This window comes from Lichenostomus cassidix, unplaced genomic scaffold (assembly GCF_008360975.1).
Source record: "Lichenostomus cassidix isolate B80296 unplaced genomic scaffold, HeHo_3.0 HiC_scaffold_774, whole genome shotgun sequence".
NCBI lineage: Eukaryota > Metazoa > Chordata > Aves > Passeriformes > Meliphagidae > Lichenostomus > Lichenostomus cassidix.
This window is the reverse complement of record NW_028147653.1, coordinates 1-16,105: the sequence shown is the minus strand read 5'-3', so window position 1 is coordinate 16,105 and position 16,105 is coordinate 1. Positions and strand designations below refer to the sequence as shown.

The 16,105-nt window shown below is 50.8% G+C and overlaps 4 protein-coding genes across 4 annotated transcripts; 3 read left to right on the top strand and 1 right to left on the bottom strand.

Moving 5' to 3' along the window:
• Nucleotides 1-877: 877 nt before the first annotated feature.
• LOC146420971 (feather beta keratin-like) lies at nt 878-1,373 on the top strand. Its single transcript, XM_085047838.1, has one exon. It carries the CDS (start codon nt 884-886, stop codon nt 1,220-1,222), a length of 339 nt encoding a protein of 112 aa, XP_084903964.1. The 5' UTR covers nt 878-883; the 3' UTR covers nt 1,223-1,373.
• A 2,962-nt stretch (nt 1,374-4,335) lies between these two features.
• LOC146420970 (feather beta keratin-like) lies at nt 4,336-4,671 on the top strand. The gene has a single exon (XM_085047842.1). It carries the CDS (start codon nt 4,336-4,338, stop codon nt 4,669-4,671), a length of 336 nt encoding a protein of 111 aa, XP_084903968.1.
• Nucleotides 4,672-7,541: 2,870 nt separating this feature from the next.
• Nucleotides 7,542-7,931, bottom strand: LOC146420969 (feather keratin 2-like). Its single transcript, XM_085047846.1, has one exon. The coding sequence runs from the start codon at nt 7,929-7,931 to the stop codon at nt 7,593-7,595; it is 339 nt and encodes a 112-aa protein (XP_084903972.1). The 3' UTR covers nt 7,542-7,592.
• A 6,459-nt stretch (nt 7,932-14,390) lies between these two features.
• On the top strand, nt 14,391-14,741 carry LOC146420968 (feather keratin B-4-like). The gene has a single exon (XM_085047837.1). It carries the CDS (start codon nt 14,391-14,393, stop codon nt 14,739-14,741), a length of 351 nt encoding a protein of 116 aa, XP_084903963.1.
• Nucleotides 14,742-16,105: the final 1,364 nt, after the last annotated feature.

Sequence of the window (16,105 nt, the reverse complement as noted above, 5' to 3'; positions counted from 1 at the left end):
CAATTTCCTCTTTCCTTCTCTGCCCTGATTCAGGCATTTCTTTATGGAATTGTGTGACTTCAAGTCCTTCTCCTGAGGTTGTGTCCATTTCACCTGGGTTTTTGGAGGTGAGCATTGCATGGTCCTTAATGACCCTGGAGAGTCTAGGCTTCGTCAGTGCCCAGCAAGCTGACCTGAAAAGGGTCTGAAGGTTTGAGCCCAAAGACTTGTAGTCTGGACTGTCCTTAAAATGGGGGGAAGCTGTGAGAGCTGGGAGTTCTTTCAGGCAGGAGGCAAGAGTGCAAATGTAGCATGATCTGAATATGCCATTGCATGACCTCGGATGAAACCTCAGATCTCCTCAACTTTGGTTGAATCTTCTACGTGTCCTAACACACAACATCAGCAACTACACACTGGTCTCTAATACTCACAATTAAGAAGTACCACCAAGGTGAGACGGACATGGCCTCAAGAGCTGGACATGCAACAGCAGAATTTCAGGAAGGAAAACACTCCCCAAATCATGATTCACTAGGCTGGGCCAAGCAAGACAGGTTGCCTGCAAAATGCCCCAAGGCCATGGGCCAAGATGTCCCGCCCCTTCAGGACCAGCATAAAAGCCAGACCAGTGCCCCTCTCCCTCACACACTTCTCCTCAAGCCTTCTCTTCCTGCTCCTGACAACAACCAGGTGAGTCTCGAGCCCCTAACCCTCCTGCTCCTCCCGTCCGACCCCTCTCTTCCAGCACTCCCAGCCCCAGCCTCAGCAGCCCTCACGCCTCCCTACAGACCCAGAACAGCCTCCACACTCCCTCGTCCTCCTGCATCACCACCACTTGCAACGCCACCACCCCTGCCCTGCCTTACCCCCCTCTCTTCCAGGGACCCTCCACACCACACCCATGGCCTGCTACGATGCCTGCCGCCCCTGCGGACCCACCCCACTGGCCAACAGCTGCAACGAGCCCTGTGCCCTGCAATGCCAGGATTCCCGTGTGGTCATCAACCCTTCCCCTGTGCTGGTCACCTTTCCTGGACCCATCATGACCTCCTTCCCCCAGAGCACTGCTGTTGGATCCACCTCCGGGGCTGCTGTTGGGAGTGAGCTCAGTGCCCAGGGACAGCCCATCTCTGGTGGATTTGGTGGCTTTGGCTACGGTGGCTTTGGCTATGGGCTGGGCTGTGGCTATGGGCTGGGAGGCCTGGGCTGCTATGGCAGAAGGGGTGGCTACAACTGCTAAGGGCTCTCAGCACCACTCCTGACACCACCAGCACAAGGCTCTGGCAACTGCTGTTTCAAGAAAAGCACCTCGTCTGATGGTTGCACTACTTCACCCTCACACCGGATCACTTCTTCTTCTTTCTCCTCTCTCTTCATTCTTCTGCATCAATAAAATTGTCTTGCATCAAAGCCTGAGCTGTCTCCTCTTTTTTTTTAACTCCTCTGGTCTCACTTCCTGACCCAGCAGAGTGCCCGGGCTCAACAGGCCATTGGAGTAAGCAGAAAAGAGGCACAACACTTTTCTCTGGGAAATATGTCCTAACCAGTAAGAAACACAGTGGTACAGGAAGCAGGGAAAGAGAGTCCCTTCCAAAAGTTGACATAAGCCTATCACTGTCTACACTACAAATGCTTTGACACAACAATTCTCTCCTGGTCATGATTCTGGCAAAGTCCCTCTGTGCCAGCACACACTTAACAAAACTCTTCCCTGCAGGATGCTCAAGCCCTCTGATCAAACAGTCATAACAGCTTCCACATGGGCAGGAACTGTGGAGTGCAAGTGCTTCATTCCCTTTTGTTCAAGCGGACTCAATAAGAGCAGAATTTCCAGCACCATGGACAGTTCAGTGTTGGCTCTCCCAGCTCACTCTTGACCAACTATTCCATTCTGTGACCACCCTCGCACTGAAAAATTCTTTCTTTGCCCATGCAATTCCATCTGTTTTCCCATGTACCCTTGCCCACTTGTATTGCATGTCCACACTGCTGAGAACAGCTGAGCTCCCTCTAATTCAGTCCCTTCTATCAGGGATTTACACACATTGATGACACCTCTCTCTACAGCCTTGTATCCTGGAAATCCCAGCTCTCTCAGCCTCTCCTCCATGAAAGTTCCTTCAGCCCCTTAGGAATCTTTCTGGCGCTGGAATGGTCTAGATTTACTAAATCAACTTCATTTTCCCAAGGGGAAGCCCAGATCTGCACATGACACCTCATATGGGACCTCACCAGTGTTAAGCAGAAAGCAAGAGTCACCTCTCCACACTTAGTCTTAGCAGTTTTCCCAATCCTACTCTGCATATTTGGGGTCACATTTCTACAAGGGTACAGGAACAACTCCTGCTCCATTTCTTCTTAACCAAAACCACAAAGGCTTTTCCTCAAAAGAAAACAATTGTTCCAGTTGATACCCAGACATTTTATCCCATCCCTTGGCTGACTCCCCACAAGAAACATGGCCTGGCAGCTGCCATTGCTGAACTCCAGCACATGTCCAACACCACTCAGGTTTTCAGTGTTGGCCTAGTGTTTGCAGCTCCTGGGCTAGAGCACTGGAGCCTTGCTGCCATCTGGACTTTGGGATGCTGACCACAAGCCTCTGGGTCCAGCCCTTCAGACCCTTTTCAGGACACCATGCTGGGAACTGACACAACCCAGACTTACATGGGTTGCTTGGGATCATGCAATGCTCTCCTCCAACAACCCTGGGCAACATTCAAATTCATTCTCTGACAAACAGACATTGCCCAGAGAAGTGGCTTCACACCTCAGTCCAATGAAAAACCCTAAAGGCCCTGGCTATCAAAACTTTCAAGGGAAGAGGGGCAGCAAGAAAATCACAGAGCACAAGAAATTTGAAAACCAGAGTTTAACATCAGGCTTTGTCAGATGGGAGAAATGCAAGGAAGGAGGGAATGCGATGGAAGGGGCAACACCTCCACCACAGCTGCAAAGCCCAGACCAGCCTGTCAGGGCTGAGAGAGAATGGGGGCAGCTCTTCACAACACACCCAAAAAGCACTCAACCCAGTGCTGCAGGGTGATCTCACCGATGACACCTCACCTATCCCAAGTTTTGGTCACGTCTTCAGCCTGCCCTGACATGAACCATTAATAGCAGAATTCGGTCTCTAAAACTTGCAATTAAAAGAATGTAAAGCTGTCATCAAGGTCAGATGGACACGGCCTCAAGAGAAGGAATTTGAATCACAAAATTTGGAAAGGCATGCAGGAATCATCACAGAGGAGGGAAGGGGTTTATGCTGACTGTCTGTTAGTAATTGTTACGTCTTGCTCAGAGAAACACAATATTAACATTTACGGAGTATAAGTTATGAGACATTATGGCTTGAATGCGGAATAAGGGAATTGATGTCACATCCCCTGAGAAAGGGATTGGGCATGTGTTTGTTGTTTGTTTACTGGATTTCTTAACGAGGTCAAGCAATACACTTGAAATGGCAGAGTGCACTGCCATGTAAATTTCAGAAATACAAATGGATCATTACACTGGAACAGCTTCAGCCTGAACAGCATCACATTTTCCAGATCCACTCTCTTACTCTCCTTCAAGACAGGAGGGGATGAGCTCCTTTTTTCCATCAGGAGCTGCTCACAGGCATTAGGCCCTTGCCAAACTCTCAAAGAGTGACCTGCCCAGGACATCAGCAGATCTCTGAGCATCCCTAGGAGCAACACTGTTGCTGAATGTCACTGATGGACATCCTGTGACACAGAAGAGGGGCCCAGTCTTCACAAGGCACCCACAAAACACAGCACAAGGGCGCCAAAGAATGACAAAACTGAAGAAATTGCAGCTCTCCTACAAACTGGCTGTTTATTTAGTCCTTCCCAAAACACATCAAACAATCAAATCCTTCCAAATACCAGCACATGAAAGCTGCCGCCAAGTTCAGGTGGACATGGCCTCAAGAGGAGGACACAAAACTGCAAAATTGTAAGAAAGAGCACTCCCCACATCATGACTCACTAGGCTGAGCCAAGCAAGAGTTGCTGCCTGCAAAATGCCCCAAGGCCATGGGAGAAGGCTGTCCCGCCCCTCCAGCACCAGCATAAAAGGCAGCCCAGTGCCTCTCTCCCTCACACACATCTCCTGCCACCTTCCCCTCCTGCTCCTGACAACAACCAGGTGAGTCTCAAACCCCTGACCCTCCTGCTCCTGCACCCCTGGCTCTTGTCTTCCAGCACTCCCAGCTCCAGACTCAGCAGCCCTCATGTCTCCCCACAGCCCAACAATCCCTGGTCCTCCTGCATCACCACCCCTCACACCCCCACCCTGCCCTACCCTGCCTAACCCCTCTCTCTTCCAGGAACCCTCCACACCACACCCATGGCCTGCAACACCCTCTGCCGCCCCTGTGGACCCACCCCGCTGGCCAACAGCTGCAACGAGCCCTGTGCCCTGCAATGCCAGGATTCCCGTGTCATCATCAACCCTTCTCCTGTGCTGGTCACCCTGCCAGGACCCATCATGACCTCCTTCCCCCAGAGCACTGCTGTCGGATCCACCTCCGGGGCTGCTGTTGGGAGTGAGCTCAGTGCCCAGGGACAGCCCATCTCTGGTGGATTTGGTGGCTTTGGCTATGGCCTTGGCTATGGCCGTGGATTTGGCTATGGGCTGGGAGGCCTGGGCTGCTATGGTGGAAGGGGTGGCTACAACTGCTAAGGACCCTCTGCTAAGGACTCCTGACAACAACCATCCACTCCCTGAAACACTCCCCGGGCATTGAGGATGCATCTCTGGGCCAAGGTTCTCAAAGGCGCTCAGCACCTCCATCTCCTGCTCTCAGGACCCCAAGCAAGGCAGCATCCAAGGGGCCAGCCGGGGCTGCCTGTAAACATGGCCCGTCTGCCTCCTGCTCTTCTGCTGCTGCCTGCTCTGCATCACCACTTTGGCTGTATCCAGTCCTCTCTGGACTCTTCTCTCTAACTCCAGTGCCGTTCTCTCAAGCCTGAGATGATTGGCCCTCTCAGGTGGGGTTTCTCCCACTGCAGGGCAGGAAAGTCTTGACATTCTGGCAAAAACTCCTGAAAGGAAAATCTTCGGCTGATGGTTGCCCTACCTGCTCCTCAGACCAGCTCCCATCTATGTGCTGCTCGTGACTTTTCATTCTTCTCCCTCAATAAAGTTTTCTTGCATCACAGCCTCAGAGGAATTCTTTTTTTTCAAGATTCTTCCAATGTCACTCAGCACTAATCCATGTTGTATATTCCTTGGGTATAGCTGAAAAAGCACACCAAGACCTCTCTAACATATTATTTCTGCTGTTCCATTGCCCACTGGCACACTTTGGTCTTCCAGTGCATCACAGAAACCCTTCTGCTGTTGAAATGCAGCCCTAGATACACTCATTCAGCTATATCCCTGCCTCTGACACAAGCCCCTCATGGGTGGTCTGTTCAATTTTGCTGGACACCAGTTGCTCCAGGCTTTCCTCATCTTCCACGCCCATCTCCATCTCTGGTTGAGCAGCAGCATATCTTCCTTGGTTTCAGGTCCCAGATTTGAATACACAACTTAATTCTCACCAGAGTGAAGCAGAGGAGCAAAATCCCCTCCTCACCTGCTGCCCATATAGTGGGGTTAAGGACAGGGCACAGTGGGGCTTCTGGTAGGCACGTTCTCATGGCCTGGGCATGTCCAGTTCTTCATCCACCAACACCCCAAGTCCTCCTCCTTGGGGCTGCTCTCAATGCCCTTCAGCACCCAGCCTGTAGCCATTGTGTTTGTGGTTGCTGCAATGCAGGTGCAGGAGATTATGTCCCTCTGCTCTGCTCTGCTCTGCTCTGGTGATAGTGGGGTGCTCTCTTAATTTCTGGGCTCCTGGGAATCAGCAAGACAAGACTCTGGTGGGGAATATCCAGAGCACGGCCTCGAGGATGATCCAAGGCTGAAGGTTTGGGAGAGCCATTGGTCATGACATTGGGGCATTTTTCATGTTAGCTACTCTTGCCTGGTCCAGCTCGGTGAGTCATGAGTTTGGGAATCTTTTCCTGCCCATAGCTCTGCAATTCCATATCGTGCTCTTGGGGTTGTGCCTTTCTGACCTTGGCAGCAGCTCTGAAGAATTGGGATTGGTTCCAGCATGAGTGGAAGAGAGATGAATATCCTGTAGCCAGACTTGTGCAAGTCCTTTGTTCTTGTGCCAGACAATATGCTCATCTGTAACCTGGAGAGAAGTGGAGCTGTTGGTTGGACCATTTGGTGGAGAAGGATTGGTCAGGATGGTCTCACTCAAAGACTTGGAGTCAATGGCTCCATGTGTGTGTGGAGGAAAAGGATGAGTGGTGATCATCAGAGTCCTATTGGGTCCCTTATAATTTTGTATTATTATCAGGGATCTGGTTGCTGGGGTTGAATGGGATGATGAGTAAAAGCAGGAAAAGAAATGGCTGAGTGGTGTGGTTGGTTGTGTGAAGGGATAGCATCCAGAGGGTCTGGAACAGTTTGGGGAGGTGGGATATTGTCAGCGTCATGAAGCTGAACAAGGCCAAGTGCAAGGTCTTGCACCTGGTCTGGAGCCATGCCCAACATGATCACAGAGTGGACAATGAGTGGATTGAGAACAACCCAGGGGAGAAAGACTTGGGGTGTTGGTGAATAAACAGCTGGACATGCCCCAGCCATGTGAATGTGCTGACCAGGAACTTTCCATGTCCTGGGCTCATCCCCACATTGTGGAAAGAAGGTGAGTGGAAGGATTTTGCTGCTCTGCTCTGGACTGGGTAGAGTGGAGTTGTGTGTTCAGCTCTGTGTCTGAAAATAAGGAAGTCATGACACGGCTTGAGCAGATCTCTAGATGGGCCTGGAAGATAATGAGGGTCTGGAGCAACTGGTGTCCAGCCCAAGTTAACACATTGCCTATGATGGGTTTGTGTGAGAGGCAAGGATAGACCTGCATTGTTGTATCCAGGTGTGTGTTTAAGCAACCTGAATGCTTTTGTGTGATGCACACAAATTGTGTCAGTGTGTCTTACCTGGTAGTGGAACTGCAGAACTAATTCCTAAGAGAGGTGTTGGTGCAATTTGCACCCTCCTCAAATGGCTTGTGTAATCTGGGATTAGTGCTGAGTGTAGATGGCACATCCATGTCAGAAAGAAGGTGAGGCGGACATGTCAGGTTGCAGCGAAAGATAATTTTATTGAGTTAGAAGATTGAAAAGTCATGAGGAGCTAATAGAGGTTTGCTGCTCTGAGGTACAATTTGAGTGACCATCAGCTGGGGTCCTTCACTCACAAGAGGTTTTTCCAGATCATCAAGGCCTCGCTGGCCCACAGTGGGAGCAATCCAATGGTGATGGTGACTGATGGTCTCTGGCTTGGCAGAAGGGGTTTTGTCCAGAGGGAACTGGACAGAGCCAAAGGGGTGATGCACAGCAGGGAGCAGGAGAAGAGCAGAAGACAGATGGGCCAAGTTTGCAGGCAGCCTGGGCTGGCCCCTTGGCTGATGCCTGGCTTGGAGCTCTGAGAGAAGCAGCTGGAAGCGGTGAGCCTGTTAGAGAGACTTGGCCCAGAGAGGTGTCCTCATTGCCTGGGGTGTGTGCCAGGGAGTGGATGGTTGGTGTCAGGAGTGGTGCTGAGTGTCCTTAGCAGTTGTAGCCACCCCTTCCGCCGTAGCAGCCCAGGCCTCCCAGCCCATAGCCAAATCCACGGCCATAGCCAAAACCACCGTAGCCAAAGCCACCAAATCCACCAGAGATGGGCTGTCCCTGCACACTGAGTTCAGTGCCCACAGCAGCCCCGGAGGTGGATCCAACAGCAGTGCTCTGGGGGAAGGAGGTCATGATGGGTCCTGGCAGGGTGACCAGCACAGGAGAAGGCTGGATAACCACACGGGAATCCTGGCATTGCAGGGCACAGGGCTCGTTGCAGCTGTTGGCCAGCGGGGTGGGTCCGCAGGGGCGGCAGAGGGTGTTGCAGGCCATGGTTGTGGTGTGGAGGGTCCCTGGAAGAGAGAGGGGTGAGGCAGGGCATGGTGGTGGAGTTGAGAGTGGTGGGGATGCAGGAGGCTGAGGGGTTGTGGAGGTTGTGGGTCTGTGGGGAGGCATGAGGGCTGCTGGGGCTGGGAGTGCAGGAAGAGAGGGGCCAGGGGTGCAGGAGCAGGAGGGTGAGGGGGTTGAGACTCACCTGGTAGTCAGCTGGAGCAGGAGGAGAAGGTGTGAGGAGAAGTGTGTGAGGGAGAGAGGCACTGCTCTGGCTTTTATGCTGGTGCTGGAGGGGTGGGACAGCCTAGTTGCATGGCCTTGGGGCATTTTGAAGGCAGCAACCCTTACCTGTCCCAGCCTGGTGAATCATGATGTGGGGAGTGTTTTCCTTTCTATGACTCTGCAATTCCATGTCCTGCTCTTGAGGCTGTGTCCATCTGACCTTGGTGGCAGCTTTCATGAGTTGGTATTTGGGAGTATCTGATTGTTTCAATGTGTGTCAGGGAAGGCTGAATAAACACCCAGAGGCCAGGAAAACTGCAGTGTCATCAGTGAGGTCGTTTTGTGGGACGCGTGTGCTGTGGTTTGTGGGTTCCTTGAGAATAGTTGGCTCGTTTTTTCTGTGTGACTGGATGTCCATCTGTTATTTTGTTGCACCCAGCAATGCCGAGGGAGTTGCTGTTGTCCTGGGGGGGTCACTCTACAGGAGTTTGGAAAGATCCCAGTGCCTGGGGGCACTTCCTGAGGAATGAATGTGAGGTCGTGCCCTTGTGTCTTTAATGGGATCACAAAAGAGGATTTGGTAATTCGGAGGATGTTCAGGCTGATACTGTTGCAGTGCTATGGTCCTTTTGGATTTCTGAAATTTAGATGACAACCTAATCTGTCATTTAAAGTGTATTCCTTGCTTCATTCAGAAATCCAACAACAAAAACAAATGGGGCTGATTCCTTTGTTCCCAGGCTGGTATGTGATGTCAATTCCCTTGTTCCTCATTCAAGCCACCAGGTTTCGTAATGATTTATATCCTGCAAATCTTAATATTTTGTCCCCATGAACAAAGCCCAGTAATTACTAACTAATGATCAGCATGCTCCCCTTTCCCTCTCTGTCATTATGTGGGTATGTGTTTATGGAATTCCATGATTACATGACCTTCTCTTGAGGCCCTGTCCTTCTGACCTTGATGGCAGCTTTTAAGTACCAGTTTGTGTTTGGGAGGAGTTGCATGGAAGTTGAGTTTCAGGGAGAGATGAGTAAACAACCAAAACTTTGGAGAGGTGGGGTTGTCATCAGCGAGGTCAGCCTGTGGCACTCGTGTGCTGTGGTTTGTGGGTTCTGCTGTGAAAAGGGGACCCATTCCCTTCCAACCCTCTCATGCTGCTCTGGGATTTGCAGGTGTGCTGGAGGTGTTCCCCTTCCCTCACATTCCTTCCCTCCCCACCTTGACCCCACCTGGCTAACTCTGACACTAGATCTGATGTTTTCCTTTGAATTTGCTCTGTGGGTGTCTTGGTGTCCTTCTTGATTGTAAGGTCTTTACATCCAGGGCCTTTTGGGACTTGATTTGGACTGAGTGGCAAGGGCTCAGGCTACTTGTGATTGTCAGAAAATGGATTTGAAGGTTGCCAAATGTTGTTGGAGGAGAGCATTGCATGATCATCAACAAGCCAGGCAAGTCCAGGTTGTGTCAATGCCCAACATGGTGGCCTGAGAAGGGTCTGAAGGTCTGGGCCCAGAGGCTTGTGGTCAGTGTCTGAAATTCAAGATGGCAGTAAGGCTCCAGTGCTGTAGCACAGGAGTAGGATCCATTGGGCCAACACTGAAAACTTGAGTGGTGCTAGACATGTGCTGGAGTTCAGCAAGGGCCGCTGCCAAGCCATGTTTCTTGCAAGGAGTGAGCCCAGGTGTCAGAGTGCAGGGTGTTAGGTGCGAAGTCCAGCAGCTGCAGAAGTCTTTTGTCATCAGTTAATGTGACAGATAAAGTGAATCACCCCTGGCAAGGGCTGAGGCTGATTGCAAGACCAAGACTCTGTACTTTAATCATGGGTGATTAGCAGGAGGAATTGGGAATGATGACAGCAATCATCTCTGACATTAAGAAAGTAAAACATGTAACCCTGGAAACCAAGTTCTTAGAACGGTTAAGTTTGTAATAGTATAAAACATGATGTTTTCTGTTCAATAAATGAGACTTTGCATGAACCAGGCTGAGACCCCAATTCAAATGCCGACACCCAGGTAGGAAGGAATGTCTGGGTATCAATTGGAACAATTTTTTCCTCCTGAGAAAAAGCCATTGTTGTTGTGGTTGAGCAGAAATGGACAAGAGGTGACCCTGTACTATTGTGCGACAAAGGGACCCCAAGTTTCCATGGCAGGTTGGGAAAACTGTTATGACCAAGCAGGGAGAGGTAGCTCTTGCTGTTTCCTGAGCACTGGTGAGGTCCCATATGAGGTGTCATGAGCAGGTCTGGGCTTCCCATACGGGAAATGAAGCAGATTTAGTGAGTCAAGACCATTTCAAGGCTAGAAAGATTCTAAAGGGCTGAAGGAAGTTTCCTACAGGAGTAACTGAGAGAGCTGGGAGTCTCAGGAGACAAGGATTGATGGGGGGCTATCATCAGTGTGTGCAAATCCTTGATGGAAGGGAAAGAATCCAAGAGAGCCTGGCTGTTCTCAGCAGTGCACGCATGCAGAACAAGAGGTCTTGGGTTCAAGTGAAAACAGAGGGAATTCCATGGGCAAAGAAGACAAGTGTTTTTCATTGTGAGGAGGGTCAGAAATTGGAAGAGCTGACAGAGTCTCTGTCCTGGCAGATCCAACACTGAACGGTCCAGTTTAAGCTTTTCCACTCCAGACATCCTGCCCAAGTGGATGATTTTGTTCCTTGTTTGCTGAGAGGGCTCAAGAGTCCTGCTGAGAAGAGATTTTTCTCAAGTGTGGGCTGGCATGAAGTGACTTTCCAGTTTTGTACCCAAGAAAGAATTGTTGTGTCCAAGCTGTTGGTGTAGCAATTCACAGGTGTGTGACATACTCTGCATGGTGTCCCCTCCCCAGCTTTGTGTGCCAGAATTTATTTTTAGTTGATTGGAAATATATGTGAGGAAAAGTGTTGTTACCCTCTTCCATGTACCCAAATCGCCTGTTGAGCTGTGGAATGTGCTGGGTGAGGATGCGAGATCATTGGAAAACAAAAAAATAAGGAGGTGTGTAACTTTTGGTGAAGGAAATGTTTATTGAGGGAAAACAATGAAAAGTCTGGGGAAAGAAGTGTAAATAATCTGTTGTGAGGTGCAAGTAGGGCGACTAGAGGCTGAGGAGCTTTGCTTTCAGGAGCTATTGCCAAAGTCCCCAAGCTGGAGGATGGTGTCAGGAGTGGTGCTGAAGGTCCCTAGGAGTTGTAGCCACCCCTTCTGCCATAGCAGCCCAGGCCTCCCAGCCCATAGCCATAGCCCAGCCCATTGCCAAATCCACGGCCGTAGCCAAATCCGCCGTAGCCAAAGCCACCAAACCCACCAAATCCACCAGAGATGGGCTGTCCCTGCACACTGAGTTCAGTGCCCACAGCAGCCCCAGAGGTGGAGCCGACAGCAGTGTTCTGGGGGAAGGAGGTCATGATGGGTCCAGGAAAGGTCACCAGGACGGGAGAAGGGTCGATGACAACACGGGAATCCTGGCATTGCAGGGCACAGGGCTCATTGCAGCTGTTGGCCAGCGGGGTGGGTCCACAGGGGCGGCAGAGGTCGTAGGAGGCCATGGGTGTGGTGTGGAGGGTCCCTGGAGAAGAGAGGGATGAGGCAGGGCAGGGTGGTGGAGGTGTGAGTGGTGGGGATGCAGGAGGGCGAGAGAGTGTGGAGGCTGTTGTGGGGCCGTGGGGAGGCATGAGGGCTGCTGAGGCTGGGGCTGGGAGTGCAGGAAGAGAGGGACCAGGGGTGCAGGAGCAGGAGGGTCAGAGGCTTGGGACTTACCTGGTTGTTGTCAGAAGCAGGAGGTGAAGGCGTGAGGAGAAGTGTGTGAGGGAGAGAGGCACTGGGCTGGCTTTTATGCTGGTTCTGGAGGGGCGGGACAGCCTTGTTCCATGGCCTTGAGGCATGTTACAGGTAGCAGGTCTTGCTTGGCCCAGCCTAGGGTGTCAATGCACTCTATAATTCCATGTCCTGTCCTTGAGGCCATGTCCCTCTGAACGTGGCAGTACACCTTAATTACTAGAATGTTTGACCATTATCTGGTTGCTGATTGTGCTTTTCAGGACACGTAGAAGATGCAACCAAAGCTTGGGACAGCTGGGCAATCATCACTGAGGTTATGCCATTAGATATTGACAACATATCCCATTTGCATTCTTGCCTCTTCCTGAAGGAACTCCCAGCTCTCTCAGCTTCACCTCATATTAAGGATCCTCCATACCCCATCACTGTCATGGTCTCCCTGCACTGCTCTTGCTCAACAAAGTCCATGTCCTTGTTGCCCTGTGCAGCCCCACCAGTGGTGGGGAACAAGATGTTCAGCTCCCTCAACCTGCTTGTATTTCTTCTCCTAATCCTGTCCTAGTAACTGCTGATGTTTTTATCACAAAGGATACATGGTCTGCTCATGATCTCTGTATGCTTGACCAGGACCACAAGGTCCTTCTGTCCCTAATGCTTTGGTTGCCATGTGCAGGGCAAATGGTGCCATGTGCCTGGATTTCTGTCAGGGCTTTAACACAGTCCCACAGGACATCCTTCTCCCTGAATTGCACACACATGAATTTGAAGAGTTGACTAATGAATGGATGAGGAATTGCTCTGTCTTGCTGCCCTTATCCTTCAGCAGTTTCCTTGCCCTGTGTCAGTCACAGCCCAGCACTGGGACCCCACAGTGTGACCGTGGTGGGTCCAGATGAGACAGACAATACAGGCAAACCAACACAAGACTTAGGAGAGCATGGGAGGCCTTCCTAAACCAATGCATTGCTTTCCCATCTCCAATGGGAAAGGTCTGCTATATAAACACACCTGGAGAGATGGCAATATGGTGGGAAGGGAGGGAATGTGATGGAAGGAGCAGTCCCTCCCGAGCTGAGCTCCTGCAAAGCCAGAGCAACCTGACAGAGCTGGAATAATTTGGGGCACATCTTCACAATGCACCCAGAAACCACAGCACCACTCCAAACCAAGAGTGACCTCACTGATAACACCCAACCTCTCCAAAGCTTTGGTCACATCTTCTGCACGCCCTGACAAGGCCATTAACACCAGCCTTTCATCTCTAATACTTGCATTTAAATATTGCCATCAAAGTCAGATGGACAAGGCCTCAAGGAAAAGGTGTGGAATCACAGAATTCCACAATGGATCACCAGCACCACGACATAGGAGGGAAGAGGAGCTCACTGACCATGCATTACTACCAATTAGCTTCTGCTAACAGGAACAAAATATTAAGACTGAGAGGTTGCAAAATAGGAAACCCTGTGGTTTGAATGTGGAATAAGAGAATTCGCGTCAAATACCAGCCTCGGCAAACACGGCTATGTTGTTTGTTAATTGGATTTATTAATGAAGTCAAGGAATAACCTTTAAATGACAGTGTATGATGTTGTGTAAATTTGAGAAATCCTAGTGAACAATAACACTGGAAGAAGTTCAGTCTGAACAGCCTCTCCTTTTCCAGATCCTCTCACTTTGTCCCATTCAAGACAAAAGGTCATGAGCTCTCATTTGTCCATCAGGAAGCACTCCCAGGAATCAGGACATTGCCAAGAGATTGCTGATTGGCATCAGGAACTCCCTTGACACTCCTGGGTGCAACACACTGACTGATTGACAACCTGTGGCACGGAACAGAGTCCCAGTCCTCACATGGAACCAACAAACTAAAGCACACAAGTGACATGGAATGACAAAACTGATGACATTGTACCTCTCCTGGACTCTGATTGTTTATTCAGCCCTCCCGGACACACATCAAACAATCAAATTCCCCTAAATACCTACTCCTAATTAAAGTTGCTGTCAAGGTCAAATGCATATGGCATCAAAGGAAGGATATGGAATTGCAGAATTGAATGAATGAAAACACTCCCCACATCATGACTCACCAGGCTGGCCAAGCAAGAACTGCTGCCTCCTAAATGCCCCAAGGCCATGAAACAAAGCTGTCCCACCCCTGCAGGACCAGCATAAAAGCCAGACCAGTGCCTCTCTCCCTCACAGACTTCTCCTCACACCTTCTCCTCCTGCTCCTGACAACAAACAGGTAAGTCCCAAGCCCCTTACTCTCCTGCTCCTGCACCCCTGACCCCTTTCTTCCTGCACTCCCAGCCCCAGCCTCAGCAGTCCTCATGCCTCCACGCAGACCCACAACAGCCTCCCTCACTCTCCCTCGCCCTCCTGCATCATTGCCCCTCACACCTCCACCACCCTTCCCTGGTTCATCCTCCTCTCTCTTCCAGGAACCCTCCACACCACACCCATGGCCTGCTATGACCTCTGCCGTCCCTGCGGACCCACCCCGCTGGCCAACAGCTGCAACGAGCCCTGTGCCCTGCAATGCCAGGATTCCCGTGTCGTCATTGATCCTTCTCCTGTGCTGGTGACCTTTCCTGGACCCATCATGACCTCCTTCCCCCAGAGCACTGCTGTTGGATCCACCTCTGGGGCTGCCGTGGGCACTGAACTCAGTGTGCAGGGACAGCCCATCTCTGGTGGATTTGGTGGCTTTGGTGGCTTTGGCTATGGCCGTGGATTTGGCAATGGGCTGGGCTATGGCTATGGGCTGGGAGGCCTGGGCTGCTATGGCAGGAAGGGCTACTACAACTTCTAAGGACCCTCAGCACTGCTCCTGACAATAACCATCCACTCCCTAGAACACACCGCAGGCATTGAGGATGCCTCCTGGGCCAAGGTTATCAAACAGGCTCAGTACTTCCAGCTCCTGCTCTCAGGGCCCCAAGTAAGGCAGAAGCCAAGGGGCCAGACCGGGCTGCCTTCAAGCATGGCCCATCTGCCTACTGTTCTTTTCCTCCTCCCTGCTCTGCATCACCCCTTTGGCTCTGTCCACTCCCATCTGGTCAAGCCCCTTCTGCCAAGACAGAGACCATTGGGCACCTCTGGTGGACTGCTCCCACTGTGGGGCAGGAAAGCATTGATCTCTGGCCAAACCTCTTGCAAGCAAAGGACCTTGGCAAATGGTCACCCTCATTGTACCTCAAAATGGTTCCCTACTGCTGGCTTCTGCTTTTTCAATATTTTGTCTCAATAAAGTTTTTCATGCATACTAACCTCAAATGTCTGTTAACTGCATGGAGGTGGTAATGAAGTGGATGTGAAACCTGTTTCCATTTCACTGCACCATAGGAGAGGAGGAATCTAGAGTTCAAGTTTCTTCAGGAGATGTTTAGGTTGGATGTCATGGAAGTTTCCTTCATGGACAGGGCTGTCATTCCTGGCACAGACTGCACAGGGTGGTGGTGGAGTCATCATGCCTGCAGGGATTTAATATGCCTGTAGATGTTGCACTTGGGGACATGAGTTAGTGGTGGCCTTGGTAGTGCTGAAGGAGTGGTTAGACTTGATGTTATTTCAAATTTAGATTTTCTGCATCAAAAAGTTTTACAGATACGATTGTTTAGTGGTGTATTTCAGAGTCCTTTCTTACCATTGGGACTTAGTGTCAAGGGTCTTTTGCAGCTGAGTTGATTCCATGGGTGTTGGTGTCACCTGTGAGAGGAAGTAGAGTTCAAATGGGAGTGGCAGCATGGGAGGGTGAGCCAAGGCCTTTGGGGTTTTGAATCGTGGGAAGTGCACAGGACTGAGGCCACTTCTCTTGGAGGATTTCCCTGGAGGAAATGGTGCTTGGCTGAGCTCAGTGTCTGATCTGTCTAAATGACTCAGTCAGGGCATGAGGAGAGAATTGTGGCTGCTGTTGAACTTGACCTTTTTGTGAAGCCTTTTAGACACCTTCCCATTTCCTGCTCCAAGAGCATCCAAGCAAGTCTGGGTTTGTTGAGATTTTAGTGAGTGGCCTGCAAGTGCTTGAGGGGCTGGGGTCAGAGGCTTCTGATCATCAGCCCAATGCCAATAGGGAGTAAAGTCTCAAGGGAAGAAGGTCAGGAGTTGCATCCACAGGACCAACACTGTTCAACATCCTGAGAAATAATGTTCATAGTAGGACTGTTGCAAAACTAT

Bases quoted from the DNA above. Each gene is read 5' to 3' on its own strand.
- LOC146420970 (XM_085047842.1), top strand. From the start codon at position 4,336: ATGGCCTGCAACACCCTCTGCCGCCCCTGTGGACCCACCCCGCTGGCC.
- LOC146420968 (XM_085047837.1), top strand. From the start codon at position 14,391: ATGGCCTGCTATGACCTCTGCCGTCCCTGCGGACCCACCCCGCTGGCC.
- LOC146420969 (XM_085047846.1), bottom strand. From the start codon at position 7,931: ATGGCCTGCAACACCCTCTGCCGCCCCTGCGGACCCACCCCGCTGGCC.
- LOC146420971 (XM_085047838.1), top strand. From the start codon at position 884: ATGGCCTGCTACGATGCCTGCCGCCCCTGCGGACCCACCCCACTGGCC.